At 35.8% G+C, this 24,062-nt stretch overlaps 1 protein-coding gene and 1 non-coding gene across 4 annotated transcripts; one reads left to right on the plus strand and one right to left on the minus strand.

The window, feature by feature from the left end:
- Nucleotides 1-1,042: 1,042 nt before the first annotated feature.
- LOC105421073 (patatin-like protein 1) lies at nucleotides 1,043-13,470 on the plus strand. Its single transcript, XR_016053200.1, has 7 exons — nucleotides 1,043-1,183; nucleotides 2,127-2,306; nucleotides 3,109-3,219; nucleotides 3,388-3,535; nucleotides 3,953-4,161; nucleotides 12,625-13,140; nucleotides 13,244-13,470. It is a non-coding gene; the product is annotated as a patatin-like protein 1 (transcript).
- A 1,279-nt stretch (nucleotides 13,471-14,749) lies between these two features.
- On the minus strand, nucleotides 14,750-19,807 carry OPR3 (oxophytodienoate-reductase 3). Of its 3 annotated transcripts, none has more exons than XM_006849596.4 (5): nucleotides 19,657-19,807; nucleotides 17,740-17,880; nucleotides 17,060-17,190; nucleotides 16,112-16,294; nucleotides 14,750-15,942 (listed from the first exon to the last, which is right to left on the minus strand). In XM_006849596.4, exons 1-5 carry the CDS (start codon nucleotides 19,725-19,727, stop codon nucleotides 15,266-15,268), a joined length of 1,203 nt encoding a protein of 400 aa, XP_006849659.3. In that variant the 5' UTR covers nucleotides 19,728-19,807; the 3' UTR covers nucleotides 14,750-15,265. The 3 variants fall into 3 exon arrangements, with proteins under 3 accessions (XP_006849659.3, XP_088720404.1, XP_088720405.1); XM_088864278.1 differs by lacking the exon at nucleotides 19,657-19,807 and adding an exon at nucleotides 18,135-18,467; XM_088864279.1 differs by lacking the exon at nucleotides 19,657-19,807 and adding an exon at nucleotides 18,024-18,068.
- Nucleotides 19,808-24,062: the final 4,255 nt, after the last annotated feature.

The raw sequence follows: 24,062 nt of genomic DNA on the forward strand, positions 1-24,062 counted from the left end.
GGTTTGGATTAAGATATAGTTTTTTAAAAAATATAGGGGAATTTAAAAAAATACCCCAAACTTATTAATAATTTAATATTGTACCTCTTTGCAACTATTCCAACTCACGGTCATGTGTATTTTTATAAGTATTATTAAATTAAATCAAAAGATATGAGCAAAATGTCAACTAGTTGATATCTTATGTGTGTTTTAATAAATGTCTATTATGTGTATTTTGTCGTATAAATGTAAACTTCTATATAGAAAATAACGAGGAAGGTCAGGCTTGACCTGATTAGGTCTTGATTGGACCTAGACCCAACCCGACGCGTCTATACTTCTAAACCTAGACTCAACCCATCGAGTCTAAAAGTTGGAACCAAACTCAAACCCTAGTCGTCGGGTTGGGTGGTGGACCAGAACCTGTTGACAACCTAAAAGAAATGAGTAGTCAGGATTACAAATAATAATTTGTTTTTAATCATTCTTAATTAGGATAATTTGAAATTTTGGTACCCACGACTCTCAACCATGCACATTTAAACAATACATTTCTCATGAAATAAATTAACTAAAATGTCCTTAAAACCTTAAGGTTGGTCACCTTATTTTATTTTTATATATTTTTAGTTTTTTTGTTAGTAGGGCAGTGCCCCAAACTTTAGGGTAATCCCCTACTAACGAAAAATTTAAATAAAATTCGGTCCTAAGATGTCCTCAAATCGAGAGTTTTCACTTCGTGGGAAATCTATCTCATACTGGTAGAGATGTGTAAGAGTTTTCACTTCGAGGGAAATCTATCTCCATCAAATTTGCTTCTGGAAATAAAATTGGTAGATAGCAACATCAAAAAAAAAAAAAAGGTATATAACAAACGTGTAACACGATGGGCTATTTCTCGTTTTTTTCTAACTTATTTTCTCTGCAATTATCTCATTTAATGGCTCTCTTTCTATCTAGAATGTACTCCACGCTCTCAACTCTCTAGAAATGTACTACATAGGAAGTCTATAAATAGGCCATGAACGTCCTTTGTCTTGGCAACACAAAACCAGGCCTAGAGCTCGAAACTCAAATCGCAGTAATGGCAATTGTATACCCAAACTTTGGAAATTTTATCACCATTCTTAGCATCGATGGTGGAGGAGTTAGAGGAATGATTCCTGCAGTCATTCTCACAGCCTTGGAGGAAGAACTTCAAGTTCATCATGATCTCTCTCTTGCATCCATTATTGTCTCATTTCTTTCTCTCTATGTTTTGAGACTTGGCCGGGATTACTCGGAATCCGCCAAGTAACTCGGCTTCGCCCTATAGGCGATGGTGACTTTGCCCCAAGTACATTGTATAAGCGTTATTAATATGTTCTATATAATAGTGTTTTGAGACACGGCCGGGACTACTCAGAATAGGCCAAGTAACTCGGGGCGAGGCGAGTTTGCCTCAAGTACACAGTATAGGCGTTATTAATATGTTATATATATAATAATGTGCCAAATTTTAACATAAACATTCAAGTAATACATTGGTTTGTGTGCGTACTTATGGTTCTTCTTGCATTTCGTTAAACCTTTTTTTTTCTTTTTCTTTTTCTTTTTTTTTTTAAGAAGAAAAAAGGGGTTTTCTTTTATTTTTCTTTTTCTTTTTTTTTTTAAGAAAAAAAAAAGGAGTAAGACCTCATATAAAGAGGTATTCTAAGAGCTTACCGCTTTAACCAACACACCACCAGAATTTCCTTTTCAGCAAAAGCATTATGTTTATTCCTGTGCTACCCTTTTTTAAGAAAATAGAAAATATAAATTGAAAATAGGCGGGTTGAGTATTCGAATCCATATCATCTTGCACAGAGGAATCCGAGGGCGGAGGAATTGACTATTAGGTCATTTAACGCTCAATCCCATAAAAACGAAGACTATAATATATATAAATTAATTTTTATGTTATTTTTTATTTATTTTTAACATGAATTATATTCGGACTCGAATTGAGCAAAGGCCAAATACCTTGACTGAGTCGATTTTCTTGACACTACCATCTCTTATTTGGTTAAATGCAATAGTTTAAGTATTATACACTTACGACTTTTCATCTCTATTGTTTTAGCTCACTGCACATTGTGTAATTATACTGTTTTTGTTACCATAAGTTGGATGGAAAAGAAGCAAGAATTTCTGACTATTTCGATGTGATCGTTGGAACGAGTACTGGGGGTCTCATTACCGCCATGTTAACCAAGCCCCGATGATGAAAGCCCTCAATACCTTGCCCGAGACATTGTTCAATTCTATCGTGCTTACAGCAAGGAGATTTTCTCACTTTGTTGCAAGTAATTCTTCGCAACATTATCATCATCATCGTCAAAGTCTTTTCCCAACGAATTGGGGTAAGCTAATTCTTCACATGCATAGTCTAATTCTCAAACAAGTTATTGATAGTATAATTGTTAGATTTGTAAGGCATTTTGTAGCCTAAAGTTTTAGACTAAAAAATTTAAGTTCACCATTATAGTGACATACCCTATAATAATCATTGCTTAATTAATTGTATGAACATATTTTTGTTTTGTAGTTGCTCAGTAGACAAAGAGTTCTTTATCCATATTGGGAAAGAAACTCAAGACGTCGCATTGTCACACTCTACTAACCTAGCACCTAGGCTATTCCTATTTGTAAGATCATACATTATGCAAATTAGGTATAGATTGGGGATGGGGTGGTTGGGCAGCCTACATGGGCCACAAAATATGGCTCAAGGCCAGGCCACAGTTGGGACCACCACGGCCCAAGGACCATGTCGAGCCTCTGCAAGGCGAGAATAGGGCCAGCCGAGGCGAGCCCCCGTGTTTTCCTTTTTCATTTTCCCCCTCTTCGAGTCTATCTGGCCCTGCCCAGCCCCTGTCCAAGGTCGGGCAAGGTTTGGGCAAGGACTCCTCAGACCTAGTTCGGGTCGGGCCGGGACATGGAGTAGGGCAATGCAGGTCCTTTGCGAGCCCTAAATTTGAGGCATATATTGAACCTTTCATACCAGATGCTCGTGTGGGTGCATCCCATTTGAATGCATCAGAAGTATCTTTACGCGTATTGGAGCTTTCTTCACATTTCTGCATTCAATGTGCGGCCCCAAATATGAGGGAGTGAGATTACAAAGCCTGGTAAGAGAGAAACTACTCTGGCGAAGACGACTACCAATGTGGTCATCCCCACTTTGGACATTTGTTCGATGCAGCCTACTCACATAATGTAATCCCACGGCCGCAGCATTGTGTGAAAATTAAGCCGAAGGTTGGTTAGCCTCATTTTTTTCTTTAAACTTTTTTCGAGATAAGGTTTTGCCTCAAGTTTTAGGGCAGCAGACCAGTGAGGGAGGTTCCTATCCTTGAACAACTTGTTCCTTCATTGCCAAATGAGATTAGGGACATTTCGAGGATGGGAACCTCACACTGTTCTAGAACGGGAACCTCACACTGTTCTAGAACTTAGCTTTGTTCAGATTAAGGAGCGGTCCAAGATTCTTATCTTTGGACCGCCCGTGTTTTCATTCCCAAATGAGTATGTGGCCGGTCCTAGGATGAGAACCTCAAACCCCTCATGAGCTCTACTTAGTCTAAGGAGCAGTATGAGGTTTCTATCGTTGGACCGAGTAGGCATTGCCCTAAAACTTGGGGTACAACCCTATTTCAAAAAACGGAAAAAAAATAAAATAAAAAGCTTATTGGACCGAAAGGTAATTTTGAAAAAATAAAAAAATTAAAGGTTGACCGAAATTGGTCATTTCATTTTTTTTTTTTTGGTGTCTGTAAATTACTCTTTAGAAAAAGAAGAAAGAAGATGTTGATGGCCTTATATGGTAGTGGAGATGATGATGGCCCTGACGAGTGATTGTATTGAGTGTTGAGCCTCTATGATGGATCTCAAAACTTCAAAGCAGAAGATGAAGTTGAATATGACCCCTGTTTTTTTTTCTTGTTATCAGGGAAAGAGGGCTTGCAACTCAAGGGATTTCTCGTTATCAGATGTATGTATTGGCACAACTGCTGCACCTACTTACTTTCCTCCTCATGAGTTCACAAAATGTTCCAAAAAATTCGAACTTGTCAGTGGTGGTCTTGCAGCCAACGATCCTGTATGTCAATTACGATTTCACACTTTTCTCACAAAATGTTCTATCATTTGTGCTCATCAGTATGAGTACAAATGATAAGTATTTGAAGGCTTTGAGAGGAGTTATGGATCATTCCTCCACATGTCCTCTGCAATGGATGGGTGTGTGTGAATCGGTGTCGAAGAAACTTGACTGAGTCTACTTGGATTGGGAACCTTGTTGAGGTGCTCCATTTTCGCTGACACTTTCAAAAAATTGACTCATTCCAAAGCAGGTAGGGATCTGTAATCCTCATTATAAAATTTAAACCTTCAAAAATAGTGTAGATTGAGATGATCTATGAACACTTGAAAATCTTGAAAATTGACAGTCCAAAAATACATTACAAGATGCATTATTTCTAGACTTGAAATCCTCTTTTTTTTTCATGTCCATATATTTTGAGGTTGAGATGATCAATTGGAGGATTTCTAGGCATTGAAAAAACCATTTTTGAGGTGCACCTTAATTTGATTGTTAAGGGCCTCACCCTTAGATGAGCGTTTTCCTATTTTGTTTTGATTTTGGAGTATAAAAGTGCTTGGATCAATTTCCATGCTTTTTTTTGTTAAGACATGCACTCCCAATGGGTTTGATTTGTCTAGTCATACTTTATTTTTATGTTTTAGTATGAGAATGACTCTCATCTTTAAGATGCAAGACTACAAAGTAATTTAAGTAAAGAAAGGCATACAAAAGAGACTTTTCATTTTTAGAAGAAGGATGTCACAAGTCACTCTTACCGGTGAGATTTCAATTCGGGTAGTTGTATGTCATTGATTCGATTCAAAGCTCAAAAAATAAAATTTTCGAACTTCATATCTAAAGCTATCCAATTTAACATTTAATGATTATGAGTAATTGTGACCTCCTTGCAATAAAGTTAAATGAAACGGTTGGTATACACCCGTTAATGTCATGAAATGGGGAATTTTGGTAAGAAATGGAAAATGGGGTAAATATAAAAAAAAACTGAAAATGACGACAAAACATCTTAAATTATTTTTTATTGGAGGGAATTTCTAAAATTATGATCCTTATTTACAGTATTTTTAAAATAAAAAGCAGGACATGTTTCAGTCCAATAGCAACATCTAATACAATCAGTGACAAAGAAACTCATGTGAGTTCACTCGGACTCACCCAAGTTACTCAGACTCGGCAGGCTGTTGAGTCCGGAACACCCCCCTTTGTGTGAATCAATTAAATTTTCATATGATTTTATGAATTTTAATGAAATTTTCTATTTTATCCCCAATTTTCTTAGTCATTTTGAGGAAAATAATATTTAATTAGTTTTCTATATTTTGAAAACTTTTTTCACATCTTATATATACTTTTTTGTTGTTTATCATTTTTTTTTTTTTCTTCCAATTTTACGAAATCTTTAGTACTTTTCCCTTTTCTTACTTTTTATTTTTTGGCCCTTTGCAAGGCTTCCAAGGGACTTGGACGAGTCGACTCAGAATTACCTTGGTTCACTTAGCTTGAGCAGGGCATGAGTTCCGAGTCCAACCCAGTGTTATCAAATTGGCTTCGCTTCAGCTAGAGAGGCCGAAGCTTTCAGATTTTAAGCATAAACCGAAGCGAAGAGAAGCATGTTGCTTCCGATTCGGGCTGTTTCGGTTTGCTTCGGATTTGCTTTGATCAGAAAAGAAATACCTATATAAAAGTATTTTTATTTTTATTATTTTTATATATTTTATATATAAATATCTAATTTATTGATATTAAATTAAAAAAAAAATTCAAAGTCTTCCCCTGAATTGGGGTCGAAGCATCGAAGTGCTTCATTTTTTTCACCAAACCAAAAAAAGACTTCGAAAGGAATCTGACAACATTGGTCCAACCCATGCTTTAAAACATGATTACAACTAATACGCAACACTAGACACAACAAGAGCAAGAGAGTGGTCAGGGTCTAGTTTGAGCTACATGGTAGCCATTTGTACCCACATTCCCATTCACCCTGAGATTGTAGTAATCTAATGAGAGAAATCTCTATTGTGGAAGGTATGGGCTCTTGTCCTGAGTGATCAGGGTAGTAGGGTTTTCCAACATAATATCTTGAGTTCCATTTCTATTGAGGTCCTAAGTCAACATTCAAAAAAGGAAATGTCTACCATGAAGATCCATGTTTTGGATGAAGAAAGAGCTTGACCGATGCAAATACTTGGGATTGATCCTGCATTCATTTTAGGGTGCGGTTTGTATAGAGCCTAGGCAATAAACAATCAAATTAGAGCCTACCTTCAAATAGTGTTGAGAACTGCGGTCACAATACTAAAAATCTTTGTGATAGCCTTAAAATATATTTTAATCCTTACTTATAAAGTTTAAAGCTTCAAAAATAGTGTAGATCGATCGATCTATGAAAGCTTGAAAATCTTAAAAATTGACGGTCCAAAAATGCGGTATAGAATACACTATTTCCAAAACTTGAAATCCATTTTTTTCTCATGTCCATGCATCTTGATGTCGAGATGATCAATTTGAGGATATTTAGACATCAACACAACCTCTTCTAGTGAAATTTTTGAGGTAGGATGTAATTTGATTGTTTAGAGTTTCCGTTCATTTTAACTTACTAGATTATAAAATGGGTGTCGTTTGTATAGACCCGAGGCTCTAAACAATCAAATTAGAGCCTAGCATCAAATAGTGTCGAGAAATATGGTTTCAATATTGAAAAGTCTCGTGATAGCCTTAAATTATATTTTCATCTTTAGTTATAAAATTTAAAGCTTAAAAAATAGTGTAGATCGAACAGATCTATGAAAATCTTGAAAATTGACAGTCTAAAAATGTGTTACAAGATGCACTATTTTTAAAACTTAAAATCCATTTTCTTCTCATGTCTATGCATCTTGATATCAACATTGTCAATTTGATGATATTTGGGCATCAAACCAACATCTTCTAATAAAAGTTTTGAGATAGGCTCTAATTTGATTGTTTAGAGCCTAGGCTCTACATAAACTTTTCCCTTGTAAAATATCTATATTTTGACCTGCCCTCCTCACTGCACGCAGTAAAACTTAAAGGGGGAAGGAGACCTTTATGTGTGACAAATGCAGATACACAAAACCTTAACCCCTGATATGACAATACATACAAGGTTTGGTAGGCTAAATCACTTATAGGAATCCTTACCTTAAATATGCATACTCTTAATTCCAGTTCAATATTTCATAATGGATATAAATGCCACATCCAAAGACATGCACTCTTGACATGGCCAAGAAGTTGCTAATAAAAAAGCTCTATGATCACAAAGAAATCTATTTAAAGAGCATTCATGACCTAATTGACCTTAAAGTTGCAGAAAAATAATATCCTCAAAGGTACGTCATGCCTAGGGGTGGCAATGGACCCAGACTCGACCCATACCTGCCGGGTATACCCGACACGGGTCCGGGTATGGGTCCAAGTTTTGGATCCATGGGTAAGGTCCTGGTCCAATAAAGGTTATCTGGATTGTCTCGAGTCCCGGTACAAGTACCGTTATACCCAACCCGACGGGTATCCGGTCCTGAATTTTTAGTTTACCCAAAGCCCTAAAATCGTTTCAATACTTTCCTCTTGTTCCCCAAACGGCCAAACACTATCGTCATCCTTCCTCTATGCAATTCTCCTTCTCTCAATTTCTTGGAGACATAGCTCTTCTCTAGATCTCGAATGTCTCTCTCTCTCTAATCGCCCACCCCTAAAAAAATTAGTTTTCTGTTGTTCACCATTGTAGGCTACAAAAAATGAAGCTCATAGTGAGGGTGGCAATGGACCCGACCAGACCCAGGACTCGACGGGATAGAGTAAGGACCCGATAGGTACGGGTATGAGTCCAACTTTTGGACTCGACAGATTGAGTCCGGGTTCAAAATCTGGACCCGAATACATTCGGGTTTGGGTCCGGGTCCAGCCAAACCCGACCCATTGCCACCATTAGTCATGCCTCATCATTAAGAAGTCATCCAATATGTTATCTTCATACAAAATAGATGGGATTTCCATTGTTATGAGCTAAACCAATTAGCACATCAAGATGTGTCCAGAATACTCATGACTGCCACTTACGAAGAAAGGTAAAATATATATCGCACGAAATAAATAACAATAATATAAGGGTATAGTTTATATAAGGTTGCAATTTAAAAATGTAGAGCTATGGATGCACCTTAAAAATCTATTTGTAAAGGTTGTTTTAATATTGAAAAACTGTCTAATTGATCATTTCGACATCGAGATGTATGACTATGAAAGAAAACAAGGATTTTGAGCCCTAGAAATGGTGCATCTTACAACACATTATCTAGACCGTCCATTTTTAAGATTTTCATATATTTATATATCTATTTGATTTTAATCATTTTTGGAGTTTAAAATCTTATATTAGATTTAAAAATAGATTTTGTGATAATCTTAGGAATATTTTACATCAAAATTATATGTTATGATAAAATTTAAAGGTACACCTTAAATGGATTGTTTAAAGTTGCAACCTTATGAAAACCACACCTTTAATATAATAATATTATCATAAATCATAATAATCACACTTTTGTAATTATTATATTGTTGTATCAAATAACTAGGGCTCCTAATGGGTCATATTCCCATATGTCTACCTTGGCATGAGCCAGGCACAAAAACAGTGTAGGGTGGGTAGGCCTGGGCTGGCCTACATTAATGATAATGGAGGCTAGGACCGAGAAAATTCTGGTAGACCCCTATATCCTCCTTTGTATATTTTTTTTTGTTAACAGTAATTTCATTAAAAAGGGAGCAAAAGATTGAGATTACAAGAGAGGTTGTTACAAGAGAAAGTAGCAAAGAAAGAAAGGAAAAAAACAAAAAAAAAGAGAAGGGAAGAGAGGGAATAGAAGGGGGGTTAAGAAGATGGAAGCCTAGTTAAACAATCAGCATCGCCATTCTTCTCTCTATTGATGTGGCAGAAGAGGACCTCTCCCTACCCCGCCAGGCCTTGCCAATGGCAACTTTTAGATTCCAGACATTATAAAAAAGGTGAAGTTTGTTGGATTTGGTGCTATCCAAGATTATCATAATATGTGGGAGTGAGATATTTCTATATTATATGGGATTAATATATTATCATATTATGTGGGATTGAGATTGAAATTGATATTGTTAAGTTTTCTAAGAAAATAGAAATCTAAAAGGATTAAGACTCTTGGATATATCTCTTGGTTTTGAGATATATGTAAGATTTACAAGAAGTTTCCTATTTAGTATCGAATCTTAATCTTATATATATATGATGAAAACGTAGAGAATTTGTATGCCTATTTGGGTAACTATAAAGTTTTCTCTTAGAGAGAAGAGAGCTTCCTATGGAGAAAAATATTGTAGACTCCCGAAAAATGAGAGGTCAATAAACAAGCGGTTTCCATGGAGATTTTAAGTGATTTCTCCTTTTAGTTAAAGAGAAAATCAGTTTCTCGTTGCTCTTACATCTCTATCTGGTGTTGTCAATAACAGTTACCATAAATAAAAAGAAGAAAGGGAGAGTGGTTTAAAGGATTTGCTCAACTGGATTTTGTCGAGGTTAGAGATATAACTCTATGTTCCAAAATATTTGATATAATTTTTGTTGGCTTTATGTAGCCTTTAAAGGCCTTATGAGTGCTTGTAAAGTGAAATGATATAGTGGAACATGAACTCAGTGGGAGTGTGGTCCCTCGTGGACCATACTAAGCAAACGATGATTTGTTGATAGCGATATGTGCTTAACGATCTAGGCCAGTCGGTTAGGAATAACCCATGTTACCTGGGCATGAAGAACAAATCGATGATGGTTTATGGGTTAGCCCTTGATGAGGTCGGAGAAGATGCCCGGATGAGTGAGCCGAGGGACTGTGTGACCCTTGTGTGTGATGGTGGCCTACAGAGACGAGGGCCAAAGCCTCATCCATGTACTATCACACGACATGCATATTGATAGATCGTTCGAAAAAGCCAGATATCCACCTTTGGGTGAAGCGTATGCATGTGCGAGAGATACCCTTATGCCCCATAGAGCTGTAGTCGCATCAGGTTGTGGTGACCTTGACTCATCTCTAGGGGAGGGACCTGTAATCCACAGACTGGGATTGCGACCCCTTGATTTATCGACCTGACTTTGGTGACCCGCTAATGAACCCCTGCTTGGACTGTGGGTCATGAGAAACACTAGGTCGATTCGATAAAGCTAGTGTGGTCTGTAGTCCATAGTTGAAGATGGAATACCCTGTTATTACCGATTGGATTCCTAAAACCATATGGATCATTTTCCCATCATATTAATTTAATTGTGTTTATTTTATTATTGAAATGATTTTAGTTTTATTATTTGAATTTTTATGAACCTCTCAATATTTTATTTATGATTTTTGGACTTATAAAAATACAGTTATTGTTCTTACAAAGTTACAAAAATTAAAATATATATTTTAAATTGTTTTATTCAATTTTAAAAATAATATTTTTTTTATAATATTCCATGGGGGGCCATAGTGCACATAGGCCCACCATGTGGCATGTGGGTGGGGGCCCACTAAAGGGTGGCAGGTCCACCCTTTTTGGATTCTCTTATTTGCTTTTAAGATAAGGTTAATTTGAATTGTGGCATGTGGTCAAATCTTGAAAGGGATATATTGACCATGACTTAAACTATTTTGTAGCAAGTTTGTTTTAAAGAGATATGGTCAATTTGAATTGATATGGATCTTATCTTATTTATATTTGGTAGTATTTATCTACTTGATATTTATTTGACATATCCTTATAAAATATGTGACATGGATCGTGCAATTTTATAAAATGCATGATATTTATTTTATTTAAATATATTGATGGAAAAATGGTTTAAGAAAGGGGGATAATGGTTTATGCACCTTCCATAATGTTGATGATCCATCTATGGAATGGATGACTCAGATCTCTCACCCCGTAAGTCATCTTTGATCGACAGTCTATGTTCAATCTCACAAGAAGAGACAAGCTAAAGAAAACCTTAAGAAATCCTAATCTTATTCAAAGCCTATAAAAAGGGATTGTCTCTACCAAAAAATCTCTGCACCTTATCTTTCTACCTCTCTCTCTTAAGAAAGTTTATCTCTCTCTCACATTGTGAAAGAACCTAAAGGTTTAGGTAATAAAGTTATTCTTTTTTATCTCTCAAATATGGATTTACGGCTAAGGGTTTTAGGGTTTAGCAAAAAGAGAATCTATCTCTCTCAAACTAGGTTGTTAAGAGAATTCACCTAGGGTTTGAGTTTGTGATCAAAGGGGTCCATGTTCCATTGGCGTGACTTGGACGAAATTTGCTTTTCCGGTTCAAGATTGAAGCTAGACCGTTGATCCCGCGCCATCGGATGGTAGTGAGTCGGTGTGGGGTGTAATAAGCTCGGTTGAGGTAATCTTCAACGCTCTTTTTTTTGTTTCTTGCAATCTTATCTTTTATTCTCAAGCATATTGCATAGTTATTTCAATGACATCAAGTTGATAAGATCTTGGATTTATTGTTATGTTGATTTTATTTTGAAATTTATCTTATTATAATAAAGACCACCTGTAAGCGATCTTTTGCCAAAAAGAAAGGGAATATATATATATATATATATATATATATATATATATATATTCTTTTGGTATAGTGGATTTTAGTTTGTTGTGCTCCTGGATGTGGCCTTTTTGGGGTGAACCACATAAATATTTATATTCTTGTGGTATATGTTTCATGCTTTATTTTTCATACTTTATTTGCTGAATATTAACCCACTGGGTTTAGAGCTTCCCTACACAACAAAGTTGCCATCCCTGCCCCACCAAGCCTTGCCAGTGGCTAACTCTTAGATTCCAGACATTATAAAAGGGGTGAAGTTTCCATAAGGCATCAACCTTAGTACAGATCAAGCATATACAAACAATTAAATTTTTTGAAAATGGATGGTTTATATAATGTGTTACAAAATGCACTACGTTTAGGACTTGATATTCTCTCTTAATTTTATTATTATTATTATTATTTATGTATATCCATATATCATGAGGTAAAGATGATCACTTGAAGGATAGCAACCTTTTTGGATAGATTTTTGAGGTGTATCTTACTTCTACATTATAAGATTGACCCTTATGTAAACTTTTTCCTTACAAAAATAAATCGTTTATTGAATGCATCTAACACCATGGATGCCAGTACTACAACATATTTTCCATCAATGATTGCACACCATTAAGAGCATACATTAAAAATCACTATTGGAAAGCTCATAAATAATTTTCATTGTAATGACATTTTATAAACTTATTTTTTTCCTCAAATAAATTTTTACAGATCAGTCTCTGTTGGTGGTTAGATATATGCATATGCTGAGTACCCAAATCTGATCGAGATGATTTTGTATGGTCGGTTGATGTTTTAGACTTTGGTGGCGATCGGAGAAGTGGCAAGGGAGGTGCTACAAAATAGTGCAGATTTTAGACTCATAGAACCAAAGGACTTGAACAAAACACACCTCGTTCTATCACTTAGGAACGGGTACATTTGAACCGAAAGACCGGATTCATGTGAAGGATGCAGCGACATGGGGGCTTGTGAAATGGTTGGCTAACAACAACAAAAATCCTCTGATTGATGCATTAATGGAGGCAGGCTCAGACATGGTGGATATCCACGTCTCCACAATCTTTCAATCCATCAATCGCGAAAGTAAATACCTTCGCATTGAGGCAAGTGGAGAACACAAGAAAACTTGTATGTTCATGTTAGTTGACTCATATTGCAAAACACGCACACAGACACATACACATGCCATGGACAAATGCCAGATCTTTTGGACACAGGACTACGAACTACCGTATCAAAACTTAGCCATGGATGATGCAAGCGATAAAAACGTCCAAGAGCTTGAAGTGAGAGGCAAATGTCTTTTGGATGAATCTGTGAAAAGGGTGAACCTGGAGACTGGTTTAGCTGAACCGGTTGGCGATGGAGTCACCAATCGTGGCGCTTTAATAGAGTAAGTAACAGAGTTCTGTACTTCTTTTTGTTCACAAAAGCCTATCTTTTCATGCATTTGCTGGTTTATGTTTTTGAATGTTATGGTTGTGTTCATTTTACAGATTTGCCAAAATTTTATCAGAAGAAAAGAAAACCCGCATCCAAAGCTTTGCGGTTCACTTGGTTGAATTGCATCATCAGTTCTGCTGGTTGCTCTTTACGCATAAAACGGAAGCACAAAATAAGGCATCATTAGTTGTTCTATGCCAATCTAATTAGGGTTTAATGGGCAGTAGCTCTTTTTAAGTGCCATTTAGGCACATGATTAATCTCCTTGGCTTCTAAGCTCCTAGGTTTTCAAATTAAAAGTATGCAATAAATTTTTATTTAGGGCCTTATAAGCAGCCAGATTTGTTTTACTGCCATCTCTAAGTCCCTTTGAGTGCACCATTCGTGCTCGCCCCACTCTATTTGATGTAGAGATAAGCGTTGATATCAATCGATGTAGGGAAGACGGAAAATAAATAAATAAATAAATTAAAAAATAAAGATGAAACTAAATAAATGAAAGGGTATACCCTCTCTTAGTGGTTGCAATAGTATTTGCAAGGGTGTCCACTTCAAAAAAATCTCTTCACAAGATCTAAAATAAACTCTTATTCTCTTCAATAATATTTCCTATTCTAATAGTTACATATTTCTAAAAGAAAAAAAAACTTAAAATCTAAGTTTCTCCCTAAAAAAATTTAATTGATATTAAATCTTCTAATTTTGTCCCTCAATCCCTAAAACAAAAAAGATATAAACAACCCTAAAGAATATTGCAAATCCAATATAACCCAAGCCTAAATTTTAATATCTTAAAAGAAATAAAATTAAAAAAAATAAAGACCCTGTTTGCATTGCTATTGCTGCTGGGCTTGGGCTTAGGCTCCCTTGTGTGATATCCATGCCTGGCTGGAACTAGGTGGCCTCTAAATCATCATCATTGCCTTGCCATGTCCTCCTCCATCACCTCCCCTAATTCCCTCTACAGACAATCACGCATCTACATTTCCTGTTAGCTCCTCGTGCTACATTTCCTGTTTGCTCCTCGTGCCGTGGTTATCACCTTCTCCTTCTTCGTTACGTGTTGCCGTTAAGCACTGGTTCCTCCTCTTCTACCACCAGCTCTTCAGCCGGATCATTCATAAAGATGCCATCAAGGTTGAGCAGGGTATAGTTATCAACTTTCCTCTCCAACTGCCGCTCGGTTCAAATTTGATTTCACTTATGCTACTTTGTGAAGTCATTCCAAAATCAATCCAATACTCTTAAGGGGCGTGCATTCATTTGAACATTACTCTAGTTTCACTTACACCTTGTGGCATAACAATTTGGGAAAACATTTGGTCGCCTCGGAATAGCCCGAGTCTTTTTTTGATTAAAGTAAACCATCTGGTCATCTCGAAATAGCCCGAGTCTTCCTTGGATTAGAGTGAGTCACCCTTTTGTTTTTTTTTTGTTTTACAAAACTGAATGAAAGAAAAAAGCATCTATTTCTCTCTTATAAAAAAAAAAAAAAGAAGAAGAAGAAGAAGAAGAAGAAAAGCATCTATTGCTTTCTCATTTCTTCACAAAAAGGTATCGCATAAATTATTTATATCTTATTACCAGCAATCTACAGTTATCTTAAAGAGATCAGGGAACCCACTGCTGATAGAAATAGAGGCATCCCTCAAGGAAGTGCGATATTGAAGTTCCAGTGCTAATAGTGTACTCCTGCAAGAGCACATTATACACTTACACTCTTAGACATAGTACTGGCTTAGGAGGGTTATTTCCCTCTGGATGATCTACTTTACAATCACAGTATTATTATTTGAAAAAAAAAGAAAAAACAAATTTGAATGTCAATTTTGGAACACTTAAGAGCTAACTATCGAGCTAACTATCCATGGTTGGTTAACTTTTAAGCTCATATTTTTTAAGCACCTTCAGAGTAAGTGCATTTTTTTTAGTTGGTCACCCCTAATATATGGGCACTAAAAATACTTAAAACAGTGAATGTACAAAATACTCCAGCGGGAGCATAAAATCTTTTAGCTTGAAGTCCGGTGTACCACAAAGGACAATCCTTAATATACTGCAATACAAAACACGTCTCATAACCTTGCCTTCATTTCCATGGATCTGTCCAAATAACCATCATGCCCTTCACCAAGAAATGGATAATCTGTGTACCCTACAACCGGGTCATGGGTGTAAAATGTGGGTCTGTTATACTTAGTCAAGGGCCCATTCACCTTGAACCTATGGACCAAGTCCGGGTTAGATATGAAGAGCCTCCCATACGAGACTAGGTCGGCTTCGCCTCGAGCCACCGCACCCATTCCGAGCTCTCTAGTGAACCCACCACTCATAATTACTGTCCCCTCATAGGCCTCTCTAAAACTGGCCATCAACCTGCCTTCTCTCTCTTCTTCACTTTCTTCTTGGAGTTTCTTCTTGCCATAAGCTGTGTATCTTGGTTGGGTTATGTGGAGGTAAGCTAGCTTCTCTCCAAAGTCATTTTGTAGTTTGTTAAGGTGGTGAATTAGGCACAGTCCCAGAGAGAGGGTGTCAGAGTCGGTGGCCTCGAGGTGGTCGATGGCGGGAGAGATTCGGATGCCGACTCGGTGGGGTCCAATTGCAGAGGCGACAGACTCTGTGATTTCGATTGCGAACCGTATGCGATTTTCAGGGGGGCCCCCATAAGCATCTGTGCGGTCGTTGATGCCGTCTTTGAGGAACTGGTCTATGAGGTAACCGTGGGCACCGTGGATCTCCACGCCATCGAAGCCTGTGGGATAAGAGGATTAGGGAGGGCCATGGCTAATTGAATTAAGAGAAAGAGAAAGAGTGACTTAACCTGTATTATGGAAGAAAAATAAATAAATAAGAAAATAAATATATATATATATATATATATATATATATATGAAGTTCAATGGGTTCAATTTCAAAATTACCAGCTCGAATAGAGTTTATGGCTGCTTGTCGATATTGCTCAACCATTTGAGATATCTCATACTGTTTTAATGGTACAGGCTTGGAATAGTCTCCATAAGTTCCATCCGGTAGCAGTATTCTCCATCTATTGGAGATGGCTTTGTTTGTTGAAGAAATTGGACTTGCACCATGGGGCTGGTACACTGAGCCAAGAAGGAAAAAAGTGAAGGCAACGACAAAAGGAAGACATGATGAGAGGGAGAGAGAGAATTTGGATTAGATAATATTAAACATTATTAGCATGGAAAACAAGTATGAACCTACGGGATGTGGACAAGTGTCGTCTTTTTTTTATTTGTAGTGTTGACAAACCAAGGACATGAGGTTGTATCTGACACTTCGTCTTTGTAAACTGTTTTTTTTTTTTGAAAGAGAGAGGGGGGCGTCCGTGTCAGTCCAGCTAGGTTACGAACCTGAGACATCGATGTGCATGAACAACACTCCACCGTGACAGCAGATCAAGCTGTCAAATCTTCTCTTTGAATGGTGTACGGTCGTGTCATATTCACTTATAAGATTAACATTTCTAACATATATCCATTTCAAATAACAACACAACACATGGATATGTGTCTATGAAACAAAGGTGAGGAAGAAGAACAAGGAAATCCGCCTTATCACTGTCAGGGAAACCATGCTGTTGCAGTGTGAAAGCTTAAATAAACACTTATCTACCTTTTGAATACCCTAAAAGCCCTTGATTTTCTAAAGAGCAATAAGCCTAATCCCTTAAGTGTTATATTTCTAATCAATCAGAATTAAGTAGTCAATCTTGATTAGACGCAGTAAGAAAATGACCAGAGTTTGATCAACATCTGAAATATAAAAAAAAAAAGCGTGTTCTAAAATAATCACAATCTTAATTAGGAAATTTTGTGAGTTGGTGAACCTAAGATTAACAAACTAACCTTCATTTGAAGCTCTTCCTACATGCCATAGTTGACAAAAGATAATGCCCCCCTTAGCATGCACTGCATCCACAACCTTCCTCCATGAAGTGATTTGCTCCTCTGCGTAAATCCCAGGGACATGTGGGAAACTAAACAAGCAAAAATAAAAAATAACAAAGTCAATGTTTTATAATTGTTGATTTTTTTATGTTAAATATGATTATTCATGTTCTTAGAGTGATAGCAGTCATAACCTACTAATTTTTAAAAGGGTTCTGACATCAAATTTGGGTGCTAAAACAGCAAAATACCATTTCTCTTTTATAAATAATTTTAAAAGTAATAGGTTGATATCTTGTGTAAATTTATTCCTTATAATTTTTTATTATACATGGAAAGTGAACAATAAGATATTCGCTTTTGGTATAAGGACGTCACAATCAACCTTAGTCGTATGGTGTGAATCAAGTACTTTGAGATTGCCATTAACTAGGCTCAAAGTATGGAGGACACACCTCAAGTTGTCATATTTTACATCCAACAACTAGGATTTTACATTTACGACTACAAGTGATTGCAGCCAAAGCAAATTGTCTTATACTACACAATAATCCTTTTATATTGAGCTAAACAATATCAAATCCAATATAATATATTGAGCAAAATGGAGATATATGTATAGAAGAGTGTATAATTACCCAGCTGCCCTAGGAGAGGTGATGGTGCCTTCTGTGATGAGGAATCCACCAGGCGTAGTCCTTTGGGAGTAATACTCCACATTTGCGGGCTGTGGAATTCCATTTATGGCCCTGCATCTTGTCATGGGGGCTAGAACAATTCTTCACAAAGAGAAGAGGCAAAAGTGGAAATTAAGTAAGTGGCATGAGTTGTATGGCTATGGTGATGTTGTATTTAACTAAAGTAAGCAATAAAAGTGCCTTATGGTTTCTAAGATATTTGATTTGTATCAATGTTTTAAAACCTGGCTATGTCTGATTGGGATCATCAATTCGAAAGGGAATCGAATCAGGACTGAACCGGCTCTGAGATGGTATGGGTCTTGATATGGAGTGTGTAAACTTCAAAACCTTACCTTACAATATATTCCAACATATCAAAGAATCTCTCTCTCTTCTCTCTTCCAATTTGTTTAATGGAAGTCAAGGTTGAAAGTGCCTCTCTCTCTCTCATGGTTAGAGAGAGCTCCAATGTATTTAATGGAGGTCAAGGTTCAAACTGCCTCTCTCTCAGAAAGCTCCAATTTGTTTAATGGAGGTCAAGGTTCAAATTGCCTCACTCTCCAATTATTGAGAAACAGGCTGTTGCAATTATTTAAAGGGTGTGGTTTGCGTAAGGTTGAGGCCCTAAACAATCAAAGTAAGGCGCACCTTCAAATAGTGCTGGAATATGTTGTCTCACTATCATAAATTTTTATGATGGCTTTAAAATTTATTTTTGTCATGAATTATAAAATTTAAAGATCCAAAAATAGTGTAGATCGAGTAAATCTATGAACACTTAAAAATTAAAAAAATTGACCATCTAGATAACACATCTTAAGATGCACTATTTTTAAAATTTGAAATCTATGTTTTCTCGTGTTCATACATCTAGAGGTTGAGATGATCGAATTTAGGGTTTTTTAAAACCTCTTTTAGTGAATTTTTTAGGTTCGCCTTAATTTGATTGTTTAGGGCCTCGCCCTTATATAAACTTTTTCCCTATTTTAAAGGAAAAGCAGCACATACAACAATAGAATATGGTGTATGGCACATACGGACAGCTTTTGTCAACAAAAATATACCCCATGCGAGCACCACCCATCGTCACAAATGGACGGCAGATGACAAATGGTAGTCGATACGACGCTTGTGTATGTAGACCTCTTCTTCCTCTTCAATTCTACAATTATTCCCATACAATAATTTTGATGTCTTTGTGGTGGCCGGGACGCATCTCAACCGCTCATTACCAAGATGGGCAGTGGAGAGTACGAAGCTGATAAAGGAGGCGTGTTATTTTTGTTCTCCTCTTTTTTATCTAAATTTGGTAATTTATCCATTAAATTTACATAAGGGAAGAAAACAAATTTTAGAGTTTTGTAAAAAGTAGAAAAAGTTAAAGAAAAATGCAAATTACATTTTTAAAGTTTGAAATTACAAATTAAAAATGCTTGCTCTGGAAATATCCCCTGATCTAGAGAGAAAGAATTTTGTTTCTTTTTTTTGGGGGGTAAATTGTCCCCCCCAAAATAGCTCAAACTTAAATAAGGAAACAAAAATCAGACACCCAACATTCCATAAAAATTCAATAAAAAATAGAAAATTAGAAGAACCATGAGACTCTGTTAAGTACTTTCATGGCGATACTTTGAGCAAAAGTTCAGCAGAGAGGGAATCATGGGTTTTTCCTTACCGATCTAGAGAGAGAAATACATGGGCGAAATCATCAATATTTAGAGAGAGAAAGAGACAATCATGTGTATTTTATAATATCAACAGACACACAGAAAGGGGGGGGGGGTGAGACAAGTATTTAGGGATTTAGGCCAATAAAATGCAATCTCCCCTAAGTTTAGAGAGATAAAAGCCTATAGGTTTTGACTTTTGACATACCTGTGTGAAAGCTTGAACTTGCCCATGGTGTAAGGGGCAAAAAGACCCAACTCCTCTGCGCCATCCGCCATTGCTGTGATGCTCAAGCTCTGGCCCAATTTGATCGTTTTGTCCACGGAGAAGGCCAAGACCTATACAGCGATGGTCAATTGAAGGGCAAAACAATCATTTCACCTTAAAAAAGTGAGCACATGTTTTGTATGGAGAATTGTCCAATGGAAACAAGGCCACTCCGCCAAACTTTCCCAAAAGCTGTGTGTTTTTATTGTGTAAATATCTCTCTGTTTTTTTTTGGAAAATGGTTTTACAGGGCTGCAACCTTATACTATTGAAGTAAGATATACCTCAAAACTATTCAGAAAATGTAGTTTCCGTGCTATAAAGCCTTACAAAATCTATTTTTTCTGATTATAAAATTTAAAGTTCCAAAAATAGTGATGATCAAGCAAATTTATTAACACTTAAAAAATCTTAAAAATAAATAATAAAAAAAATGTATTAGAAGATGAGCCTTTTTTTCGAGTAAAAATCCCCTTTTCTTGATGTATACGAACCTTCAGATGACCAATTTGAGAGTTTTCAAACTTACGAACAACTTGAGAGTTTTGAAGGAACAACCTTCCCTTTTAGGTGCACCTTAACCACCTTATATACACCTTTTCTAATAAGTAAATCCTCATTGATGTCTCTTCCAAAATTGCAATAAGTGTTCACATATCGCAAGATCTTTATCACTTTTTAGCTTGAAATTTTATTGTCGATGTTGAAAATTAATTTTAGATCCATCATAGAGATGTTTGTCACCGAAAGTACTTTTCGAAAGAAGATTTGAGGTGAGGTTTTATTTTGTTTTCATAAAGCCTAGGCCTTTTAAAACCCTCATCCTTTTCTTTATGGGATGATATTTTTTTAAGGACTAGGTTTTATAAAAATAAATTAATAAATCTTATAGATCCATGATCATTTATTTTTAAGGTGACATAGACGGTCTAGATAATTTGTTACAATATACACTATTTTTAGGGGTTTGAAATCTAAATTTGTTTTCACAGCTGTAATGGTCAAGGCCGAGATAATTGATTTGAAGGCTTTCTGACACAAGAACAATTTTTACTCAATTTTGAAGAGAGGGTTTACTTATATTGATAGGGCTATAACCCCATCAAAACATTTTATTTTATTTTATAAGAGTAACAAATATTATTAAAAGCAAACAAGATTACAACAAAAATTACAATAACAAAGAAGATAAATATAAAGAGGTCATCGGTACTCCTTTCTTAGCTAAATCATCGACAATAAAGTTTGCTTCCCTATAAATGTGATGAAAGGCAATATTAATACCAAAAGATCACTCATCACTTTGTGCAATAAGGTTAAAAGTCATTAAAGAGGTATTAACAAACCTTTCACCAATTAATGACCTTGTGATAGTCTCCTTCAATAATCATATTTTTCTCTAATCCTCTATCCCTATGGATCCGTAGTATTTGTAGCAAAGATTCAAATTCAGTATGAATAGTTGTAACCACCCCACAAGGCCCATCATAACAAAAAATTATCTGATCTTTGTGATTGCGACATACACACCAAACCCTTGAAGGCCTTGGATTTCCAAAAAAAGAGCCATTAAAATTTAATTTGATGCATCCCAAACCCATCAAAACGTTTTCTTTCATGAAATTAATATGGCTCAAGCCAGTCCAATTTTTTCTGGTCGGGCCAGACTTCCTCAATCGTTTTAGTTTAGGGGTGGGTCTGGGCCTTGACATAAACTTAAATTTCGTACCCTGGCCAAGTCAGGCCTCACGGACACATGCTCAGGACCAAGATTTAGGGGAAGTAATAGCCCAGCCCGAGTCTGGCTCGTTGACAACCCTACGTAAACGGAAAAACAACGCATCGGCTCGGGTTTGAGTTCGTTAGCCGTTAAAATTAGCAATGCTGAATTTCAAATTTGATTCCTCTCATTGTTCTGCCCGAATGAATTAGGAAAAAAAAACAAAAAAACAATGTGAAGAAGAGGTAGGAGAGAGAATAAAAAGGGCACAGCGGATCAGATACGGAACCAGGCCTGGTGCTTTCTTTGAATGCACTTTGTTATCATACATTGACATATTGTAATGCACATGTTTGGTGTGGTCAAAACAATGCTTGGTAATAATAGGAGTGATGACCATAGGGTTGGGAATTTATTAGGACCTGACCCAAGACCCGACTAGCCAACCCGGTTTGGGTAATGGGCGGGTCCGGGATATGGATCTTGTAGGTAGGCCTAAATTTTGGATTTGAATAGAAATTGGGTTGGATCTAGATCCAGGTAGACTCGTCCTGGACCCGACCCAATTATTTTAAAATATCATATGTTATTCTTTATAAGTAAATTTATAAAGGTTAATATAGTGATATATGCATACTATTTATCTTCTTTCGGCACTCTTCTTTTTATAGCCTTACGCACCCTTATGTTAGGGTACTCCTATGAGAATTTTTTTAACGTACGCAATATAAGTGTCTAAAATTTGTTGAATACAATTATAAAATATTCTATAATTACTTTAGCATAATCAATATATATATATATATATATATATATATAGAAAAAGCTGGGATTAGCCCACTAGCTCATATGAACATATGAGCTCAACGGTCAAGATTGAATCTGCGCCGATCTGACGATCACGGATATCCAATAGTATTTGAATTTCAATTTTTTTTTACAAATCCAAATTACTTAAAATTTTAGGAGTGTGTTCATAAAAAATATTTGAATCTTTGAAAAATATCAAAAAAATATTTTACATGAAATAAATTGACCAAAATACCTCTGAAATGTTTCGGGGGTGTTTTGATCATTTTTTTTGTGAATAATTTTTTTATATATTTTTATTAGGTGCACCTTGACGAGAAGAACACACGCCTAAAATTTCAAGTTATTTGGATTTGTAAAAAAAAATTAAAATTCAAATACGAAATGAGGTCGTGACCGTCATATCGGCCCAGATTCAATATAGGTCGTTTGGCTAATATGTTCATATGAGCTAGTGGGTTAAACCCATATTATATATATATATATATCAGCGTTTAAAAAATCGTCGAGTCGAACCGGACTCGCCCGGTTCGACTCGGAATTCACGAAAAAGGTACCGGATCGGTTCAAAAACCGGGAATCGTCCGGTTCTAGAGAGAACCGGACGATTCCGCACAGTGACTCGTCGATTCACTGTGCGGAATCGGCGAGTCCGTGAAGAACACGGGTTGCATAGTGTTCTTCACGGATTTTTTCAAATTTGTCATTTTTTGATCATTTTTTTTGTTTTTTTCGGCATGTGATCTGTTTTTCAGGCTGTAAACAGCTTTATTCAGATTTTTCAAGGATTAAATGGTGGAAAAATTGGTTGTTTTTGGATCAAGAAAAATTCGGGGTTTAGGGTTTCCGCCATTTCTGAAATTTCATGCCAAATAGGGCATGAATCTTTCAAAATTTGTAGGCATATTGATCTTAAAGCTGTGAATCAAAAGATTTTGTTACTAATTTGTGATAATCGTTGAGAAAAACAGAGTTTTTTGGAGATTGAAGGCTTCGGTTCACAAAAACAGGTAAGAACTTTGGGTTTTTTTTTTTTTTTCCGCCATTTGATTTATTTCACGACATATTTTGAACAAAATGAGTTCAATAATTAGGGTTTTTAATCTTTATTGTGTCTAGTATGATTTAAAATTTTCAATTTTACGTAATCTGATCAATTACAGCAAGAAATTTGATATGAACAGTGAGATGCCTGCGGAACCAAATTCCGCTGTTTTTTTTTTTTTTTTCCGCCTTTTGATTTTGTTTTCATGATATATTTGAAATAATGTGTTAAAAATTTAGGTTTTTGATTCCTTATATTGTTGTTTATCAGAAAATATAGTCAATTGGATGTAATTTATTCACTTGGAGGTGAATTTTTGAGTTAAAATCGCTTATGTAAAACGACTCTGTGAAGAACAAATTTTTTTTTTTTTTTTTTTTTTTTTTGTGTAGCCCATGATAGAATTTTTTGTAATCTATGATCGAATTTTTTGTAATCCATGATCAAAATGTTTGTTTTTTTTTCTTGTAATCCTTGATCGAATTTTATTTTTTATTTTTTATTTTTGTAACCCATGATAGAATTTTTTGTAATCCATGATCGCATGTTTTGTAATCCATGATCGAAATGTTTGTTTTTTTTTGTAATCCATGATCGAATTTTTTGTTTTTTGTTTTTTATGTAACCCATGATAGAGTTTTTTGTAATCAATGATTGAATTTTTTGTTATCCATGATGTAATTGTTTTTTTCTTTTTTTGTAATCCACGATCGAATTTTTTGTTTTTTTTTTTTTGTAATGCATGATCGAATTTTATGTAATCCATGAACG

The sequence above is a fragment of the Amborella trichopoda genome, chromosome 4 (genome assembly GCF_054954075.1).
Source record: "Amborella trichopoda isolate Santa Cruz 75 chromosome 4, AtrichopodaSantaCruz75HAP2 v2.0, whole genome shotgun sequence".
Classification (NCBI taxonomy): Eukaryota; Viridiplantae; Streptophyta; class Magnoliopsida; order Amborellales; family Amborellaceae; genus Amborella; species Amborella trichopoda.

Bases quoted from the DNA above. Each gene is read 5' to 3' on its own strand.
- OPR3 (XM_088864278.1), bottom strand. From the start codon at position 18,232: ATGAGAGAGAGAGAGGCACTTTCAACCTTGACTTCCATTAAACAAATT. The intron at 17,191-17,739 runs GTAATTATACAC...TTGCTTGTTTAG, and splicing joins ACCTCTCCTAGGGCAGCTGG to TTTCCCACATGTCCCTGGGA. The intron at 16,295-17,059 runs GTTAGTTTGTTA...TTCTTGGCTCAG, and splicing joins AGGAAGAGCTTCAAATGAAG to TGTACCAGCCCCATGGTGCA.